This window comes from Artemia franciscana, chromosome 12 (genome assembly GCF_032884065.1).
Source record: "Artemia franciscana chromosome 12, ASM3288406v1, whole genome shotgun sequence".
NCBI classification, from domain to species: domain Eukaryota; kingdom Metazoa; phylum Arthropoda; class Branchiopoda; order Anostraca; family Artemiidae; genus Artemia; species Artemia franciscana.
In genome coordinates this window covers 39,887,959-39,904,934 of record NC_088874.1, presented here as the reverse complement: position 1 = coordinate 39,904,934, position 16,976 = coordinate 39,887,959, and the positions used below count along the sequence as shown (strand labels likewise).

At 35.9% G+C, this 16,976-nt stretch overlaps 2 protein-coding genes across 4 annotated transcripts in view; both read left to right on the top strand.

Annotated features, from left to right (window-relative positions):
* Positions 1-16,976, top strand: part of LOC136034118 (deoxynucleoside triphosphate triphosphohydrolase SAMHD1-like) — a 69,435-nt gene that overhangs the window by 8,645 nt on the left and 43,814 nt on the right. The window lies entirely within an intron of this gene.
* Positions 431-7,060, top strand: LOC136034119 (probable Bax inhibitor 1; the record flags this gene model as incomplete). The annotated part of the gene is made up of 1 exon (XM_065715268.1): positions 431-7,060. A coding segment is annotated over one exon (729 nt), but the record flags the coding sequence as incomplete, so codon positions are not given.

Sequence of the window (16,976 nt, the reverse complement as noted above, 5' to 3'; positions counted from 1 at the left end):
TCACAATACGCAATCCTTCTAAAGCTCCAATCTAGTACATGCCACCAATACTTTAACTTTTGCAAGGACGTTCCTCACTCAAATCGATAACTGCAGAATATATTGTTGCGGTTTATGCAATAACATATAAAATCAATAATTGATGGAAACTGTCTCCTTTCAATGGTTCACTAGTTAAATTAATTCGTTCATGGGTTAGACATAGTAACTTGTTAGAAGTTAGATATAGCAATTGACAAGTTAACCAGCAAAAGAGCCTTATGAATCAGAAAAATCTAGGAGAGTTTTGCAATAATCCAAAAACTCTAAAAGCACATTTCGTAGAATGCAAAAATATGGCTGCAGTTTTAGTCCCGTTTTACATTTTTACAAACTCATTCACAAAAGCTTGGTAATTTTTTAATGCAAGTGGAAAATTACAATATGATATGTAACTTTGGAGACTGATCAGAGCAAACATAATGGGGCATCTTTTGTGAAAAACATGGAACAATTCAAGCGAAACTTTAACTCCCACCTTGAGGAATCAATTCGCAAACATCTAGTTAATGTATATACCACCCTTTCCATGTCAACTGTCGCGTGTATCCTCGGCACATACATCCAGTTGTTGAGAGAAATCGTCACACCGGAGGTTGGTGCTTTGTTTGCTTTCATTTCACTCTTTGGATTTGTGTTTGTGGGTTCAACAAAACAAATGTTTGGGATAAGACTATCAATGCTCTTGGTCTGCAGCTTTTCATTTGGAGTGAGCTTGGCCCCTGTTATCCAGTTTGTTTTGCTGTTCAATGATCCCACCATTATCACAACGGCTCTTGCTGGAACTGCGTTGATCTTTATTGGATTTAGTCTCTGCTCTATCTTGTCACCAAGTGGCAAGTGGCTTTTTCTAGGAGCCCCTCTTTCAACCTACCTTCTATCAGTAACTTTGTTGAGACTGTTCATGGGAGGAAATTTTGTGCTGGAAATGTACATAGGCCTTGGCGTATTTTGTGCTTACATTTTGTATGATACTCAGCTGATAATTGAGAGGAAACGCATGGGAGAAGGGGATGTTTTGTCTCACAGTTTGATACTCTTCCTTGACCTCGTGAATGTCTTCGTCGAACTCCTCCGTATTTTGAAAGACAAGGACAATAAGAAGAAGAAGAGTAAGTAAAACCACTTGCTTGTCGATACCATTGATTTTGTCTGACATTCTTTATCCGTCAGCTAAGATAAAAGTATTTCCTTAAAAGTAGTTTTAGCCGAGAAAAAAGTGATAGCTCTATCAGTTTAAAAATGTACAGTGGGACTATTCGGTCAAGTGGTTCTTTGATTTCTTCATTGCTCTGACTTTGATGTGTAAAGGGCATCAAACAAGTGTTTTTTATTTTTTATTTTACCAGCTTCTTCCCGATTGGACTCCTTTTTCCTTTTTGGCTAACCCAAAGTTTATAAAATTACAGGCAATACAGTAGCGTTACCTAAGTAATGAGCGAAGTAGGCATTCTCACGTCTTTGTGTCTCAGCAATGCTTACTTTACTGTCAGACATCAAACTTATAAACAGACTAGCTGTTGGTGTGGCGCTTCGCGCCTCCCAAGCCCCCCGCGTGGGTAAGTCGTTACGCGCCATTGTAGTTGTGTCCCTGTGTCCCACCTGTGAATATCTATATATATAAAAATAAGTTGTCTGTCCGTTATGCCAGATTATATCTTCTATATATATAAAAGAAAACAAACTAGAATGTAAAAACTGGAAATTGCATAAATATTTCAAAATATTTTGACAATAGATTAAAGTAATTCGAAAAAAGAAAAATGGTAAAAAACTAAAAAAAAACTAAAAAAAAAATAATTAAAAATTAAAAAAATTAAAAAAGAAAAAACGTAAAAAAATAAAAAAGATAAAAAACTAAAAAAAAAACTAAAAAAAGCTAAAAAACTAAAAAAAAGAAAAAACTAAAAAAAGTGGGAATTGCACAAATATTTCAATATTATTTTGACAATGGATTAAAGTAATTCGAAAACCTTAAAACAGATACCCCAAATTTTGAGGTTTAATATAAATTGTTGGAGCTTTAGCATGCTTGGCACGTAAAGATTTTTCCAAGTGTCAATGTTAGAATGAACATTGACAAATTGAAGAAAACAAATCAATAAAAAGAAGAAACTAAAAAAAAGAAAAAACTAAAAAAGAAAAAAAAAAAACTAAAGAAGAAACTGTATCTATATATATATAAAAATCTATATATATAAAAATAAGTTGTCTGTCTTTTATGTCTCTTATGCCAGATTATATCTTATCTATATATAATTGTATGTATTTTGGTATTGAGGGTTTGCATATGACGTCTGAAAAATAAAGAAGAAAAAGAAAACTGAAAAAAGAAAAATGGTAAAAAACTAAAAAAAACTAAAAAAAAACTAAAAAATAAAAAAAATTAAAAAAAGAAAAAACTTAAAAAGAAAAAATGTAAAAAAAAATAAAAAATACAAAGGTAAAAAACTAAAAAGAAAAAAAACTCAAAAAGCTAAACAACTAAAAAAAGAAAAAACTAAAAAAAACTGGGAATTGCACAAATATTTCAATATATTTTGACAAAAGATTAAGGTAATTCGAAAACCTTCAAACATATACCCAAATTTTGAGGTTTATTATAAATTGTTGGAGCTTTAGCTTGCTTGGCACGTAAAGATTTTTCCAAGTGTCAATGTTAGAATGAACATTGACAAATTGAAGAAAACAAATCAATAAAAAGAAAAAACTTAAAAAAGAAAAACTAAAAAAGAAAAAACTAAGAAAAGAAAAAACTAAAAAAGAAAAAAAACTGAAATGAAACTGTATCTATATATCTATATAAATGACGACCGGGACACTCAAAGAGAAATTACAGACCGGGATACCGGGACACAAATGACGACCGGGACACAGGGAATATAAATGACGACCTGGACACAGGGACACAACTACAACGGGGACGCCGGAGGCACAGGGGGATATATAAATGACGACGGGGACACAGGGAATGTTCGATTAGCAATCACCATCAACAAAGCTCAAGGGCAATCGTTAGAAAAATGCGGTATAGATATGAATACGGATTGTTTTCCCATGGACAATTATTATGTTGCATGTTCTAGAGTTGGTAAACCTGACAATCTATTTATATGGACAGACAATAGGACAGCAAAGAATGTTGTATATTCGCAAGTTTTACGTAGTTAAATATATATATATATCTACATATATAAAAATAAGTTGTCTGTGTGTCGAGTGACGTCATGTTTGTGTTTGGACTGACGTCATGTTTGTCGACTGACGAAATTACAGACCGGGACATCGGGACGCAAATGACGACTGGGACATAGGGAATATAAATGACGACCGGGGCACTCAAAGAGAAAGCGACCGGGACACAAGGAATGTTCGATTAGCAATCACCATCAACAAAGCACCGGGACACAAATGACGAACGGGACACAGGGGATATAAATGACGACCAGGACACACAAAGAGAAATTACAGACCGGGACACCGGAACACAAATGACGACCGGGACTGAGTAGCTCCTTTTTTATTTTTTATTTTTTTTTTAGTTTATTCTTTTTATTGATTTGTTTTCTTTTTTAGTTTTTTTTTAATTTTTTTGTTTTTTAGTTTTTTTTTGTAGTTTTTCTTTTTTGGCTTTATCTCATGAAGCCGCAAGCCAGCTTTCACGTTGCTATTGTGATTCCTCGACACGCCTTCTTTTTTTTACTTTCCCTTTCAGCAGCAAGTCTGGTTTCGCGTTGCTCTGGTAGTTCCTCGACACGCCTTCGTTGACGAAGCGTTGAGTTCAGCAGGTATATAACTACCTGCTGAATTCTGTAATTTAGTGACGTCCAAAAATGAATTGATTGAAAAAGTATTTCCGAATATTTTAAACAATTATAAAAATAATAAATGGCTAAGTGAAAGAGCGATTCTTGCACCCAAAAATATAGACGTCCACGAAATCAACAATATTGTTTTGACCAAGATTCGAGACCAGGCAGTCCTTTACAAGTCAGTCGACACAGTTTTGGAACCAAATGAGGCGGTTAATTATCCATCTGAGTTTTTAAATTCCGTGGATCTGTCAGGGTTTCCACCACACGTGCTACAACTAAAAATAGGCGTACCAATAATACTGTTAAGAAATATCAACCCACCAAAGCTTTGCAATGGCACGCGATTTGCCGTAAAAAAAACAATGGAAAACGTAATCATTGCCAGTAATTGTGTTGGATACTAAAAGTCGAGGATATTGCTTTGTGCACCTTCCTTTGGCCATGCATGGTGAATTTTCGTTCAATGCACCGCAAGGTCCATGTATCATATTTTTTACAACAATATCATATAACCCCTTATCGACATTTTCATCAGGTATTTAAGCGGAAATCACATCATCAATTTCATTAGAAGTAATTTTATTATGTAGCCAGATTAGTATATGTGCGTGTGGCAAACCTCGTTTTTGCCATTCCACTGAGTACCAATTCAAAAACGAATGTATTCAAGCCGATGTAGCTGAGTTGATAAGGCGTTATGTTCCAGGTCTAGGTTCAAGAGGTTCCAGGTTCGAACCTTGGCTTTAGCATTAATATAAAAGAAGCAAAAATCTAAAGAAGGTAAAAACTACAAAAAAAAACTAAAAAGAAAAAAAAAGAAAAAAATCTAAAAAAGCTTAAAAACTAAAAAAAACTAAAAAAAGGTAAAAAACTAAAAAAACTAAAAAAAGGAAAAAACCATAAAATAAACTAAAAACTAATAAAAAAAACTAAAAAAGCTAAAAAACTGAAAAAAACTAAAAAAAGGTAAAAAATAAAAGAACTAAAAAAGAAAAAAAAACTAAAAAAAGGAAAAAACTGAAAAATAAAGGAGAAAAAGAAAACTAAAAAAATATAAATAAAAATAAAAAAACTAAAAAGATAAAAACTTCAAAAAAAACTAAAAAGAAAAAAGAAAAGAACTAAAAAACCTAAAAAAAGGTAAAAACCAATAAAAAAAACTAAAAAGAAAAAAGGGAAAAAATTTAAAATTTACTTCATCATATACCAATTCAAAAACGAATGTATATACAGACCGGGACATCGGGACACAAATGACGACTGAGACACCGGGATGACGACCGGGACACAGGGAATATAAATGACAACCGGGACGCAGGGACACAACTACAACGGTGACGCCAGGGGCACAGGGGGGATGTATAAATGACGACGGGGACACAGGCAATGTTCGATTAGCAATCACCATCAACAAAGCTCAAGGGCAATCAATAGAATCATGAGGTATAGATCTGAATATGGATTGTTTTTCCCATGGACAATTATATGTTGCATGTTCAAGAGTCGGTAAACCTGACAATCTAACAGCAACACAGAAGTATCGAAAGAAGGGACTAAATTGACTTTGCATCCAGTTGAACTTTATCCTTTTCAATCTTAGACATCGTGACGGATGAAAACTCGGAACAATCTATATATATAAAAATAAGTTGTCTGTGTGTGTGTGGGTCTGTCTGTCGGGTGACGTCATGTTTGTGTGTCGACTGGCGTCATGTTTTCAACTGACGAAATTACAGACTGGGACATCGGGACACAAATGACGACCGGGACACCGGCAAATAGGGAATATAAATGACGACACTCGACCGGGGACAAAAGGAATGTTCGATTAGCAATCAGCAAAGCACCGGGACACAAATGACGACCGGGACACAGGGAGTATAAATGACGACCAGGACATAAGTAAAAAAAAAAAACTAAAAAAAAGGTAAAAACTACAAAAAAACTAAAAAGAAAAAAACTAAAAACTAATAAAAAAACTAAAAAAGCTAAAAAACTAAAAAAAACTAAAAAAGAAAAAAAATAAAAAAGGAAAAAAATGAAAAATAAAGGAGAAAAACAAAACTAAAAAACGAATGTATATACAGACCGGGACACCGGGATACAAATGACGACCGGGACACAGGGAATATAAATGACGACCGGGACACAGGGACAAAACTACAAAGGGGACGCCGGGGGGCACAGGGGGATATATAAATGACGATGGCGACACAGGGAATGGTCGATTAGCAATCACCATCAACAAAGCTCAAGGGCAATCATTAGAATCATGAGGTATAGATCTGAAGACGGATTGTTTTCCCATGGACCATTATATGTTGCATGTTCAAGGGTCGGTAAACCTGACAATCTATTTATATGCACAGACAATGGGACAGCAAAGAATGTTGTATATTCGCAAGTTTTACGTAGTTAAAAACATATATATATATATATATATATATATATATATATATATATATATATATCTATATATATAAAAATAAGTTGTCTGTGGATGGATGTGTGGATGGATGTGTGGATGGATGTGTCAGGTGACGTCACCTGAAAAAACTGGATTAGGTGACGTCAAAACTGAAAAAACTAAAAAAAGGCAAAAACTACAAAAAACTAAAAACTAATAAAAAAATAAAAAAGCTAAAAAACTAAAAAAACTATAAAGGTAAAAACCAATAAAAAACTAAAAAAAAAACTGAAAAAACTAAAAAAAGGCAAAAACTACAAAAAAAAACTAAAAACTAATAAAAAAAGTAAAAAAGCTAAAAAACTAAAAAAACTAAAAAAACTAAAAAAAGGTAAAAAACTAAAAAAAATAAAAAATAAAAAAAAACTAAAAAAAAGGAAAAAACTGAAAAATAAGCTAAAATAAAGGTAAAAACCAATAAAAAACTAAAAAAAAAAGGAAAAAACTAATAAATGACGACACTCAAAGAGAAAGCGACCAGGACAAAAAACTAAAAAAAAAGGCAAAAACTACAAAAAAACTAAAAACTAATAAAAAAAATAAAAAAGCTAAAAAACTAAAAAAACTAAAAAAAGGTAAAAAACTAAAAAAACTAAAAACTAAAAAAAAACTAAAAAAGGTAAAAACTAAAAGAACTAAAAAAGAAAAAATAAATGACGACACTCAAAGAGAAAGCGACCAGGACAAAAGGAATGTTCGATTAGCAATCAACAAAGCACCGGGACACAGGGAGTATAAATGACGACCAGGACACAAGTAAAAAAAAAAATTAACAAAACTAAAAAGAAGGTAAAAACTACAAAAAAACTAAAAAGAAAAAAAAACTAAAAACTAATAAAAAAACTAAAAAATCTAAAAATCTAAATAAACTAAAAAAGAAAAAAAAAGGAAAAAAATTTAGGAGAAAAACAAAACTAAAAAACGAATGTATATACAGACCGGTACACCGGGATACAAATGACGACCGGGACACAGGGAATATAAATAACGACCGGGACACAGGGACACAACTACAACGGGGACACCGGGGGAAACAGGGGGATATAAATGACGACCGGGACAAAAAAACTAAAAAGAAATAAAAACTAAAAACTAATAAAAAAAACTAAAAAATCTAAAAATCTAAATAAGCTAAAAAAGAAAAAAAAAGGAAAAAAATAAAGGAGAAAAACAAAACTAAAAAACGAATGTATATACAGACCGGGACACCGGGATACAAATGATGACCGGGACCCGGGACACAGGGAATATAAATGACGACCGGGACACAGGGACACAACTACAACGGGGACACCGGGGGAAACAGGGGGATAACCTGACAATCTATTTATATGCAAAGACAATGGGACAGCAAAGAATGTTGTATATTCGCAAGTTTTACGTAGTTAAAACCATATATATATATATATATCTATATTCACAGGTGGGACATAGGGACACAACTACAATGGCGCGTAACTATTATGGCGCGTAACGACTTACGCGCGCGGGGGGGCTTGGGGGGGGCGCGAAGCGCCCCCACCAACTAGGTGTTGGGGTGGCGCGAAGCGCCACCCCAACAGCTAGTATATATATATATATATATATATATATATATATATATATGTTTTTAACTACGTAAAACTTGCGAATATACAACATTCTTTGCTGTCCCATCGTCTGTGCATATAAATAGATTGTCAGGTTTACCGACTCTTGAACATGCAACGCATAATGGTCCATGGGAAAACAATCCGTATTCAGATCTATACCTCATGATTCTATTGATTGCCCTTGAGCTTTGTTGATGGTGATTGCTAATCGACCATTTCCTTTGTTGCCATCGTCATTTATATATCCCCCTGTGCCCCCCGGCGTCCCCGTTGTAGTTGTGTCCCTGTGTCCGGGTCGTCATTTATATTCCCTGTGTCCCCGTCGTCAGTTGTGTCCCGGTGTCCCAGTCTGTGATTTCTATTGGAGTGTCCCGGGCGTCATTTATATTCGTCAGGATATTGTAGGGCATCGTAGCATCGATGAGTTTAAGCAATTCTTGTCAACTGATTGTTTCGCCTATAAAGAATATTATCTCGAGGTAAGAACTGATCACCGACCACAACGATTGCCACTTTGTTGATAGTTGCGTATCAGGAGGCATCAATTCGATTGCTGTTTTTAAGCAGAAGCACTAAATTATTATTTTTGTGGAAAAGATGATATATATAAATATACATATATATTTTCTTTTTAGTTTTTTTGTAGTTTTTACCTTTTTTAGTTTTTTTCTTCTTTTGTATTAATGCTAAAGCCAAGGTTCAAACCTGGAGCCTCTCGGACCTAGAACCTGAAACATAACGCTTTACCAACTCAGCTACTTCGGCGTGAATACATTCGTTTTGAGCAGCTTCCTCGGGTGTTGCCATTGTAGGTTCTTCAGTCATTTTACAATTAGAAATTTCTCTTTCAACGGTCTTCTTACAATTAAAAATTTGTCTTTGAACGATATTCTTAAATACCTGTGTCCTGGTCGTCATTTATATTGCCTGTGTCCCGGTCGTCATTTGTGTTCCGGTATCCCAGTCTGTAATTTCTCCTTGAGTGTCCCGGTCGTTATTTATATTCCCTCTGTCCCGGTCGTCATTTGTGTCCCGGTCTGTAATTTCTCTTTGATTGTTTTTTCTTTTTAGTATTTTTTAGTTTTTTACATTTTTTCTTTTTTCAGTTTTCTTTTTCTTCTTTATTTTTCAGCTTCACTATGAAATACATATCGCCGAACCTTTGTTTTTTTTAACTAAAATCTGGTAGGGATTGATGACCTTATCCAAGTCAAGATCCCAAACCCAATCATCATCGCTATCATTTTCAGTTTTGATATGTTTTGACTCTCGCTGTCCAGGTGGATTTCATCTAACTGCGCGGTTTTGCGTTCTTTAGCCTCAAGCCTGTTTCCTTGCTGTTCTTTTGATTCCTCGGCACGCTTTCTTTTCTGACTTTCTCTATCAGCAGCAAGTTTTTTGGCATAGACTCTTTGAGCATCTTCATCGGCTTTTGCCATTGTAAGTTCATCAGTCATTTTAAAATAAAAACTAAAAATTATTGCTCAGACAACATAAATATTTTTGATATTTACATAATAGCTTTAGTGGTTCTGGACTGAAAACTAAATATGCTAATCAAATTGGGAATTGCAATCTTTTAGGTTGAAAAGGCAGATCCATTGGAATCATGAGAATGCGTGGAATACGAAAAGCCTCACCCTCAAAAGGCCCTGTCAAGATTGTTGCCTCTATTACGTTATAACAGACATAACACGTCATTTGTGTCCCGGTGTCCCGGTCTGTAGTTTTGTTAGTCGACAAACATGACGTCAGACGACAAACAACTTCATGACGACATACAGCTCAATCCTTATAATGGCGTCAGTCGACAAACATGACGTCAGTCGACAGACAGACAAACAACTTATTTTTATATATATATATATATATATATCTATCTATATATATAAAAATAAGTTGTCTGTCTGTGGATGTGTGGATGGATGTGTCAGGTGACGTCATGTTTCGGCTGACGTCATGAAATTAGTTGCCGTCATTTTTGCTTTGAAGGTGACGTCATTCAAGTTATATAAGACATATGTTCGCCGTCATGTTTCGGCTGACGTCATGAAATTAGCTGCCATCATTTTTGCTTTGAAGGCATCATTTTTGCTTTGAAGGCGTGACGTCATTCAAGTTATATAAGACGGATGTTCGTGTAGAATTCTATTAATGCTTAAGTTTATAATGACTGATGAAGATGCTCAAAGAGTCTATGCCAGAAAACTTGCTGGTGATAGAGAAAGTCAGAAAAGAAAGCGTGCCGAGGAACTACCAGAGCAACGCGAAAGCAGACTTGCTGCTAAAAGAGAAAGTGAAAAAAGAAAGCATGCCGAGGAACTACCAGAGCAACGCAGAAGCAGACTTGCTGCTAAAAGAGAATGTGAAAAAAGAAAGCATGCCGAGGAACTACCAGAGCAACGCAGAAGCAGACTTGCTGCTAAAAGAGAATGTGAAAAAAGAAAGCATGCCGAGGAACTACCAGAGCAACGCGAAAGCAGACTTGCTGCTAAAAGAGAAAGTGAAAAAAGAAAGCATGCCGAGGAACTACCAGAGCAACGCAGAAGCAGACTTGCTGCTAAAAGAGAATGTGAAAAAAGAAAGCATGCCGAGGAACTACCAGAGCAACGCAGAAGCAGACTTGCTGCTAAAAGAGAATGTGAAAAAAGAAAGCATGCCGAGGAACTACCAGAGCAACGCGAAAGCAGACTTGCTGCTAAAAGAGAAAGTGAAAAAAGAAAGCATGCCGAGGAACTACCAGAGCAACGCAGAAGCAGACTTGCTGCTAAAACAGAATGTGAAAAAAGAAGGCGGGCCGAGGAATTACAAGAACAGCAAGAAATCAGGCTTGCTGCTGATAGAGAAAGTAAGAAAAGAAAGCGTGCCGAGGAATCAAAAGACCAGCAGGAAATCAGGCTTGCTGCTGATAGAGAAAGTAAGAAAAGAAAGCGTGCCGAGGAATCAGAGCAATCTGAAAGTTATCGCCTGGCATTCAGGTACAACCCAGTCGATGATTATAGCTTGAGTAGCTGTGTTCAAATCGGGACAATGTCCAAAATTTGTCCCTATTGCAAGGCCTTGAAATTCAATGGTGAAACAATGGGAATGTGTTGCGCCTCAGGAAAAGTTAAACTTCCTCTATTGGCTGCACCACCAGAGCCATTGAAGACTTTCCTTACTGGAACTACGTCAGAATCTAAGCGTTTTTTGTCAAAAATCAGACAATACAACTCATGTTTCCAAATGACGTCGTTTGGAGCCCAAATCGAAAATCCAGATCAATTTATGTCTACTTTTAAAGTAAAAGGGCAAATTTATCATAAAGCAGGGTCCCTTCTACCATTATTAGGCGAGAATCATAAATTTTTACAATTGTACTTCATCAGTGATAGAAATTCTGAATTGAATGCACGTTGCGAAATTTCTCCCAACGTTGAAAGGACAATCGTTTCCCAATTGCAACATCTTTTCCACGAAAATAATAATTTAGTGCGTCTGTTCAAAACAGCCATCGATTTGATGCCTACTGATACTCATAAAATTGTTATTTCCGCTGACAAAACGCCTCCTGGCCAACATGTGCGTAGATACAATGCTCCGACTATCGACGAAGTGGCAATCGTTATGGTCGGTGATCAGTTTTTACCTCGAGATATTATTCTACATAAGCGAAACGCCCAGTTGTTAAGAATTGCTGAAACTCATCGATGCTACGATGCCCTACAATATCCTATCATTTTTTGGGATGGAGCCGACGGCTATCACTTTAATATTAAATTGATGAATCCAGCCACTAACAAAGAAATGAATAAGAAATGCAGTGCAATGCATTATTATTCCTATAGACTAATGATTCGGCAGGATGAAGAAAATTATATTTTAAAATGCCGTGAATTGTTTCACCAATTTGTCGTGGATATGTATGCAAAAATTGAATCAGAACGTTTGCTATATATCCGCCTGAATCAGACCAAGCTCCGCTCTGAACAATACATTCATTTGCGAGATGCAGTTATAAATGACGGTAATACCACAAACGTTGGAAGATTAACAATTTTACCTTCGTCATATGCTGGCAGTCCACGTCATATGCATGAATATGCTCAAGATGCTATTGCGTATGTTCGTCTCTATGGTCGTCCAGATTTATTTATTACATTTACATGTAATCAATCTTGGGACGAGATACTGCAGCTTTTACTTCAAGGACAATCGGCGGTTCATAGGCATGACATTACGGCACGTGTCTTCCGGCAAAAGTTGAAATCACTGATAAACTACCTTGTAAAACATGAAGTGTTTGGGTCAGTGCGATGCTGGATGTACTCAGTGGAATGGCAAAAACGAGGTTTGCCACACGCACATATACTAATCTGGCTACATAAAAAAATTACTTCAAACGAAATTGATGATGTGATTTCCGCTGAAATACCTGATAAAAATGTCGATAAGGGGTTACATGATATTATTGTAAAAAATATGATACATGGACCTTGCGGTGCACTGAACGAAAATTCACCATGCATGGCCAAAGGAAGGTGCACAAAGCAATATCCTCGACTTTTAGTACCCACAACAATTACTGGCAATGATGGTTACCCACAATATAGAAGAAGATCTACTGAAGATGGCGGTAAAACAGCAATAATAAAGAAGCGTAACGGTACCACCATCGAAGTAGATAACCAGTGGGTTGTTCCATATTCCCCTTTATTATCCAAAACATTTAATGCACATATAAACGTTGAATACTGTAACTCCGTAAAGGCAATAAAATATATATGTAAATACGTCAACAAAGGCAGTGACATGGCAGTTTTTGGCTTGCAGTCCGAAATCAAAGATTTCGATGAAATCGTAGAATATCAGGCTGGAAGATACATAAGCAGTAATGAAGCTGTTTGGCGAATTCTTTCATTTCCGATACATGAACGTAGTCCAGCTGTTGTTCACTTAGCGGTACATTTACAGAATGGTCAACGTGTTTATTTCACGGAAACCAACGTGCAACAAAGAGTCCTGAATCCACCGGATACAACATTAACAGCTTTTTTTTCGCTTTGCAAAAATGATTCTTTTGCGAAAAAACTGCTGTATACTGAAGTGCCTTCGTATTACACGTGGAATACTAAAAATAAAGTATTTGAACGTCGAAAACAGGGTAAGTCAGTCGACGGCCAACCTACCATCTTCAAAGATACCACGATAGGAAGACTCTACACCGTTCACCCCAATCAACATGAATGCTTCTTTCTACGCCTGCTTTTGGTGAATGTACCCGGTCCGACATCCTTTGAGTATTTGAGGACTGTAAATGGTACTATACATGACACTTACCGTAGTGCATGCCAAGCTCTGAATTTATTGGAGAATGACCAACACTGGGATAACTGCATCAATGACGCGTGCGAAACGTCAACCCCAAGTCAAATTCGTGCATTGTTTGGCATCATTTTAACAACTTGCTCTCCATCAGCTCCTACAGAGTTATGGGAAAAATATAAGTCAAAAATGTCCGAAGATATACTTCATCGAAAACAGTTAGAGACGTCAGACATGACTTTTGATTTTACACCAGAAATTTATAACTACACTTTAGTTGTTATAGAAGATATTTGCATAAGTATGGCAAACAAACCTCTTCAGGGTTTGGGAATGCCTTCACCTAACCGTATCGCTGCTGTTTCGACATGTGTAGAATTGGATCGTGAACAAAGTTACAGTACGAGTGATCTATTGTCGTATGTACAAAATAACATTTCCAAGTTAACGTCGGAACAAAAAGACATTTATGATACGATAATGCATTGTGTCGATAACAACGTTGGAGAAATTTTCTTTTTGGATGCGCCAGGAGGTACTGGTAAAACGTTTGTGATAAAACTGATTCTGGCATCAATTCGATCTAAAAATGATATAGCGTTGGCAATTGCGTCGTCCGGAATAGCCGCAACATTGCTGCCTGGTGGAAGAACTGCTCATTCCGCTTTGAAATTGCCTCTGAACTTGCATTCTACAGAAACTCCCACGTGCAATATTTCCAAATCATCTGGGATGGGTAAAGTATTGCAGCAATGCAAACTTATTATTTGGGATGAGTGCACAATGGCACACAAAAAATCGCTCGAGGCTCTGGATCAATGCTTGAAAGATTTAAGAGGGAATTCGAAACCCTTTGGCAGCACATTAATATTGCTTGCAGGAGATTTCAGGCAAACATTACCTATAATACCTAGATCAACTCCTGCAGACGAAATGAATGCTTGCCTGAAAAATTCTAATTTATGGGCACACGTAAAAACATTAAAATTAACTACAAATATGCGTGTCCGATTGCAAAACGATGACTCTGGTCAAACATTTTCAGATCAATTGCTAGCAATGGGAAACGGAAAGCTCCCAGTAGACTCAATTTATGGACGTATACAACTACCTGCTGATTTCTGTAATTTAGTGACGTCCAAAAATGAATTGATTGAAAATATATTTCCGAATATTCTAAAAAATTATAAAAATAATAAATGGCTAAGTGAAAGAGCGATTCTCGCACCCAAGAATATAGACGTCCACGAAATCAACAATATTGTTTTGACCAAGATTCAAGACCAGGCAGTCCTTTACAAGTCAGTCGACACAGTTTTGGAACCAAATGAAGCGGTTAATTATCCATCTGAATTTTTAAATTCCATAGATCTTTCAGGGTTTCCACCACACGTGCTACAACTAAAAATAGGCGTACCTATAATATTGTTACGTAACATAAACCCACCAAAGCTTTGCAATGGCACTCGACTTGCCGTAAAAAAAACAATGGAAAACCTAATAGAGGCCACAATCCTGACAGGGCCTTTTGAGGGTGAGGCTGTTCTTATTCCTCGCATTCCCATGATTCCAACAGATCTGCCTTTTCAATTTAAAAGATTGCAATTCCCAATTCGATTAGCATTTGCAATCACCATTAACAAAGCTCAAGGTCAATCATTAGAAAAATGTGGTATTGATCTTAATACTGATTGTTTTTCCCATGGACAATTGTACGTTGCATGTTCGAGGGTCGGTAAACCTGACAATCTATTTATATGCAGCGAGAATTGGACAGCGAAGAATGTTGTATATTCTCAAGTTTTACGAAGTTAGTTGTATTTCGGAACAGACTGTTGTATATTCACAAGTTTTACGTAGTTAATTTGTATTGTATCTATCTATCTATCTATCTATATAAAAACGAGTTGTGTGTATGCATGTTTGTTTGTTTGTAAAAAGAACGTTTGCATATGACGTCATTATTAGTACATACGGCTTTGTATATGGACAGACAATGGGAAAGCCAAGAATGTTGTATATTCGCAATTTTTACGTAGTTTGAAACACATATATAAATCTATCTATATTCACAGGTGGGACACAGGGACACAACTACAATGGCGCGTAACTAATATGGCGCGTAACTAATATGGCGCGTAACGACTTACGCGCGCGGGGGGGCTTGGGGGGGGGCGCGAAGCGCCCCCACCAACTAGGTGTTGGGGTGGCGCGAAGCGCCACCCCAACAGCTAGTATATATATATATATATATATATATATATATATATATATATATATATATATATATATATATATATATATATATATATATATATATATATATATATATATTCACAGGTGGGACATAGGGACACAGCTACAATGGCGCGTAACTAATATGGCGCGTAACGACTTACGCGCGCGGGGGGGCTTGGGGGGGGCGCGAAGCGCCCCCACCAACTAGGTGTTGGGGTAGCGCGAAGCGCCACCCCAACAGCTTGTATATATATATATATATCTTATATCTATATATATAAAAATAAGTTGTCTGTCTGTGGATCTGTCAGGTGACGTCATGTTTCTGTGTCGACTGACGTCATGTTTTCGACTGACGAAATTACAGACCGGGACATCGGGACACAAATGACGACCGGGACACCGGCACATAGGGAATATAAATGACGACCGGGACACAAGGAATGTTCGATTAGCAATCACCATCAACAAAGCACCGGGACACAGGGAGTATAAATGACGACCAGGACATAAGTAAAAAAAATTAAAAACTAAAAAAAAAGGTAAAAACTACAAAAAAACTAAAAAGAAAAAAAAACTAAAAACTACTAAAAAAATAAAAAAGCTAAAAAGCTAAAAAAAAAACTAAAAAGAAAATAAAATGAAAAAGGAAGAAAATGAAAAATAAAGGAAAAAAACAAAACTAAAAAAAAAGAAAAAAAACTAAAAAAAGGTAAAAAAACTAAAACCTAAAAAAAGACCAATTCAAAAACGAATGTATATACAGACCGGGACACAAATGACGACCGGGACATGACGACCGGGACACAGGGACACAACTACAACAGGGACGCCGGGGGGCTCAGGGGGATATATAAATGACGATGGCGACACAGGGAATCGTCGATTAGCAATCACCATCAACAAAGCTCAAGGGCAATCATTAGAATCATGAGGTATAGATCTGAATACGGATTGTTTTCCACTGGACCATTATATGTTGCATGTTCAAGAGTCGTTAAACCTGACATTCTATTTATATGCACAGACAATGGGAGAGCAAAGAATGTTGTATGTTCTCAAGTTTTACGTAGTTAAAAACATATATATATATATATATATATATATATATATATATATATATATATATATATATATATATATATATATACATATATATTATATTTATATATATATATATATATATATATATATATATATATATATATATATATATATATATATATATATATATATATATATATATATATATATCTATATTCACAGGTGGGACATAGGGACACAACTACAATGGCGCGTAACTAATATGGCGCGTAACGACTTACGCGCGCGGGAAGGCTTGGGGGGGGGTGAAGTGCCCCCACCAACTTGGTGTTGGGGTGGCGCGAAGCGCCACCCCAACAGCTAGTATATATATATATATATATATATATATATATATATATATATATATATATATATATATATATATATATATATATATATATCTATATAAATAAAAATAAGTTGTTTGTCTGTCTG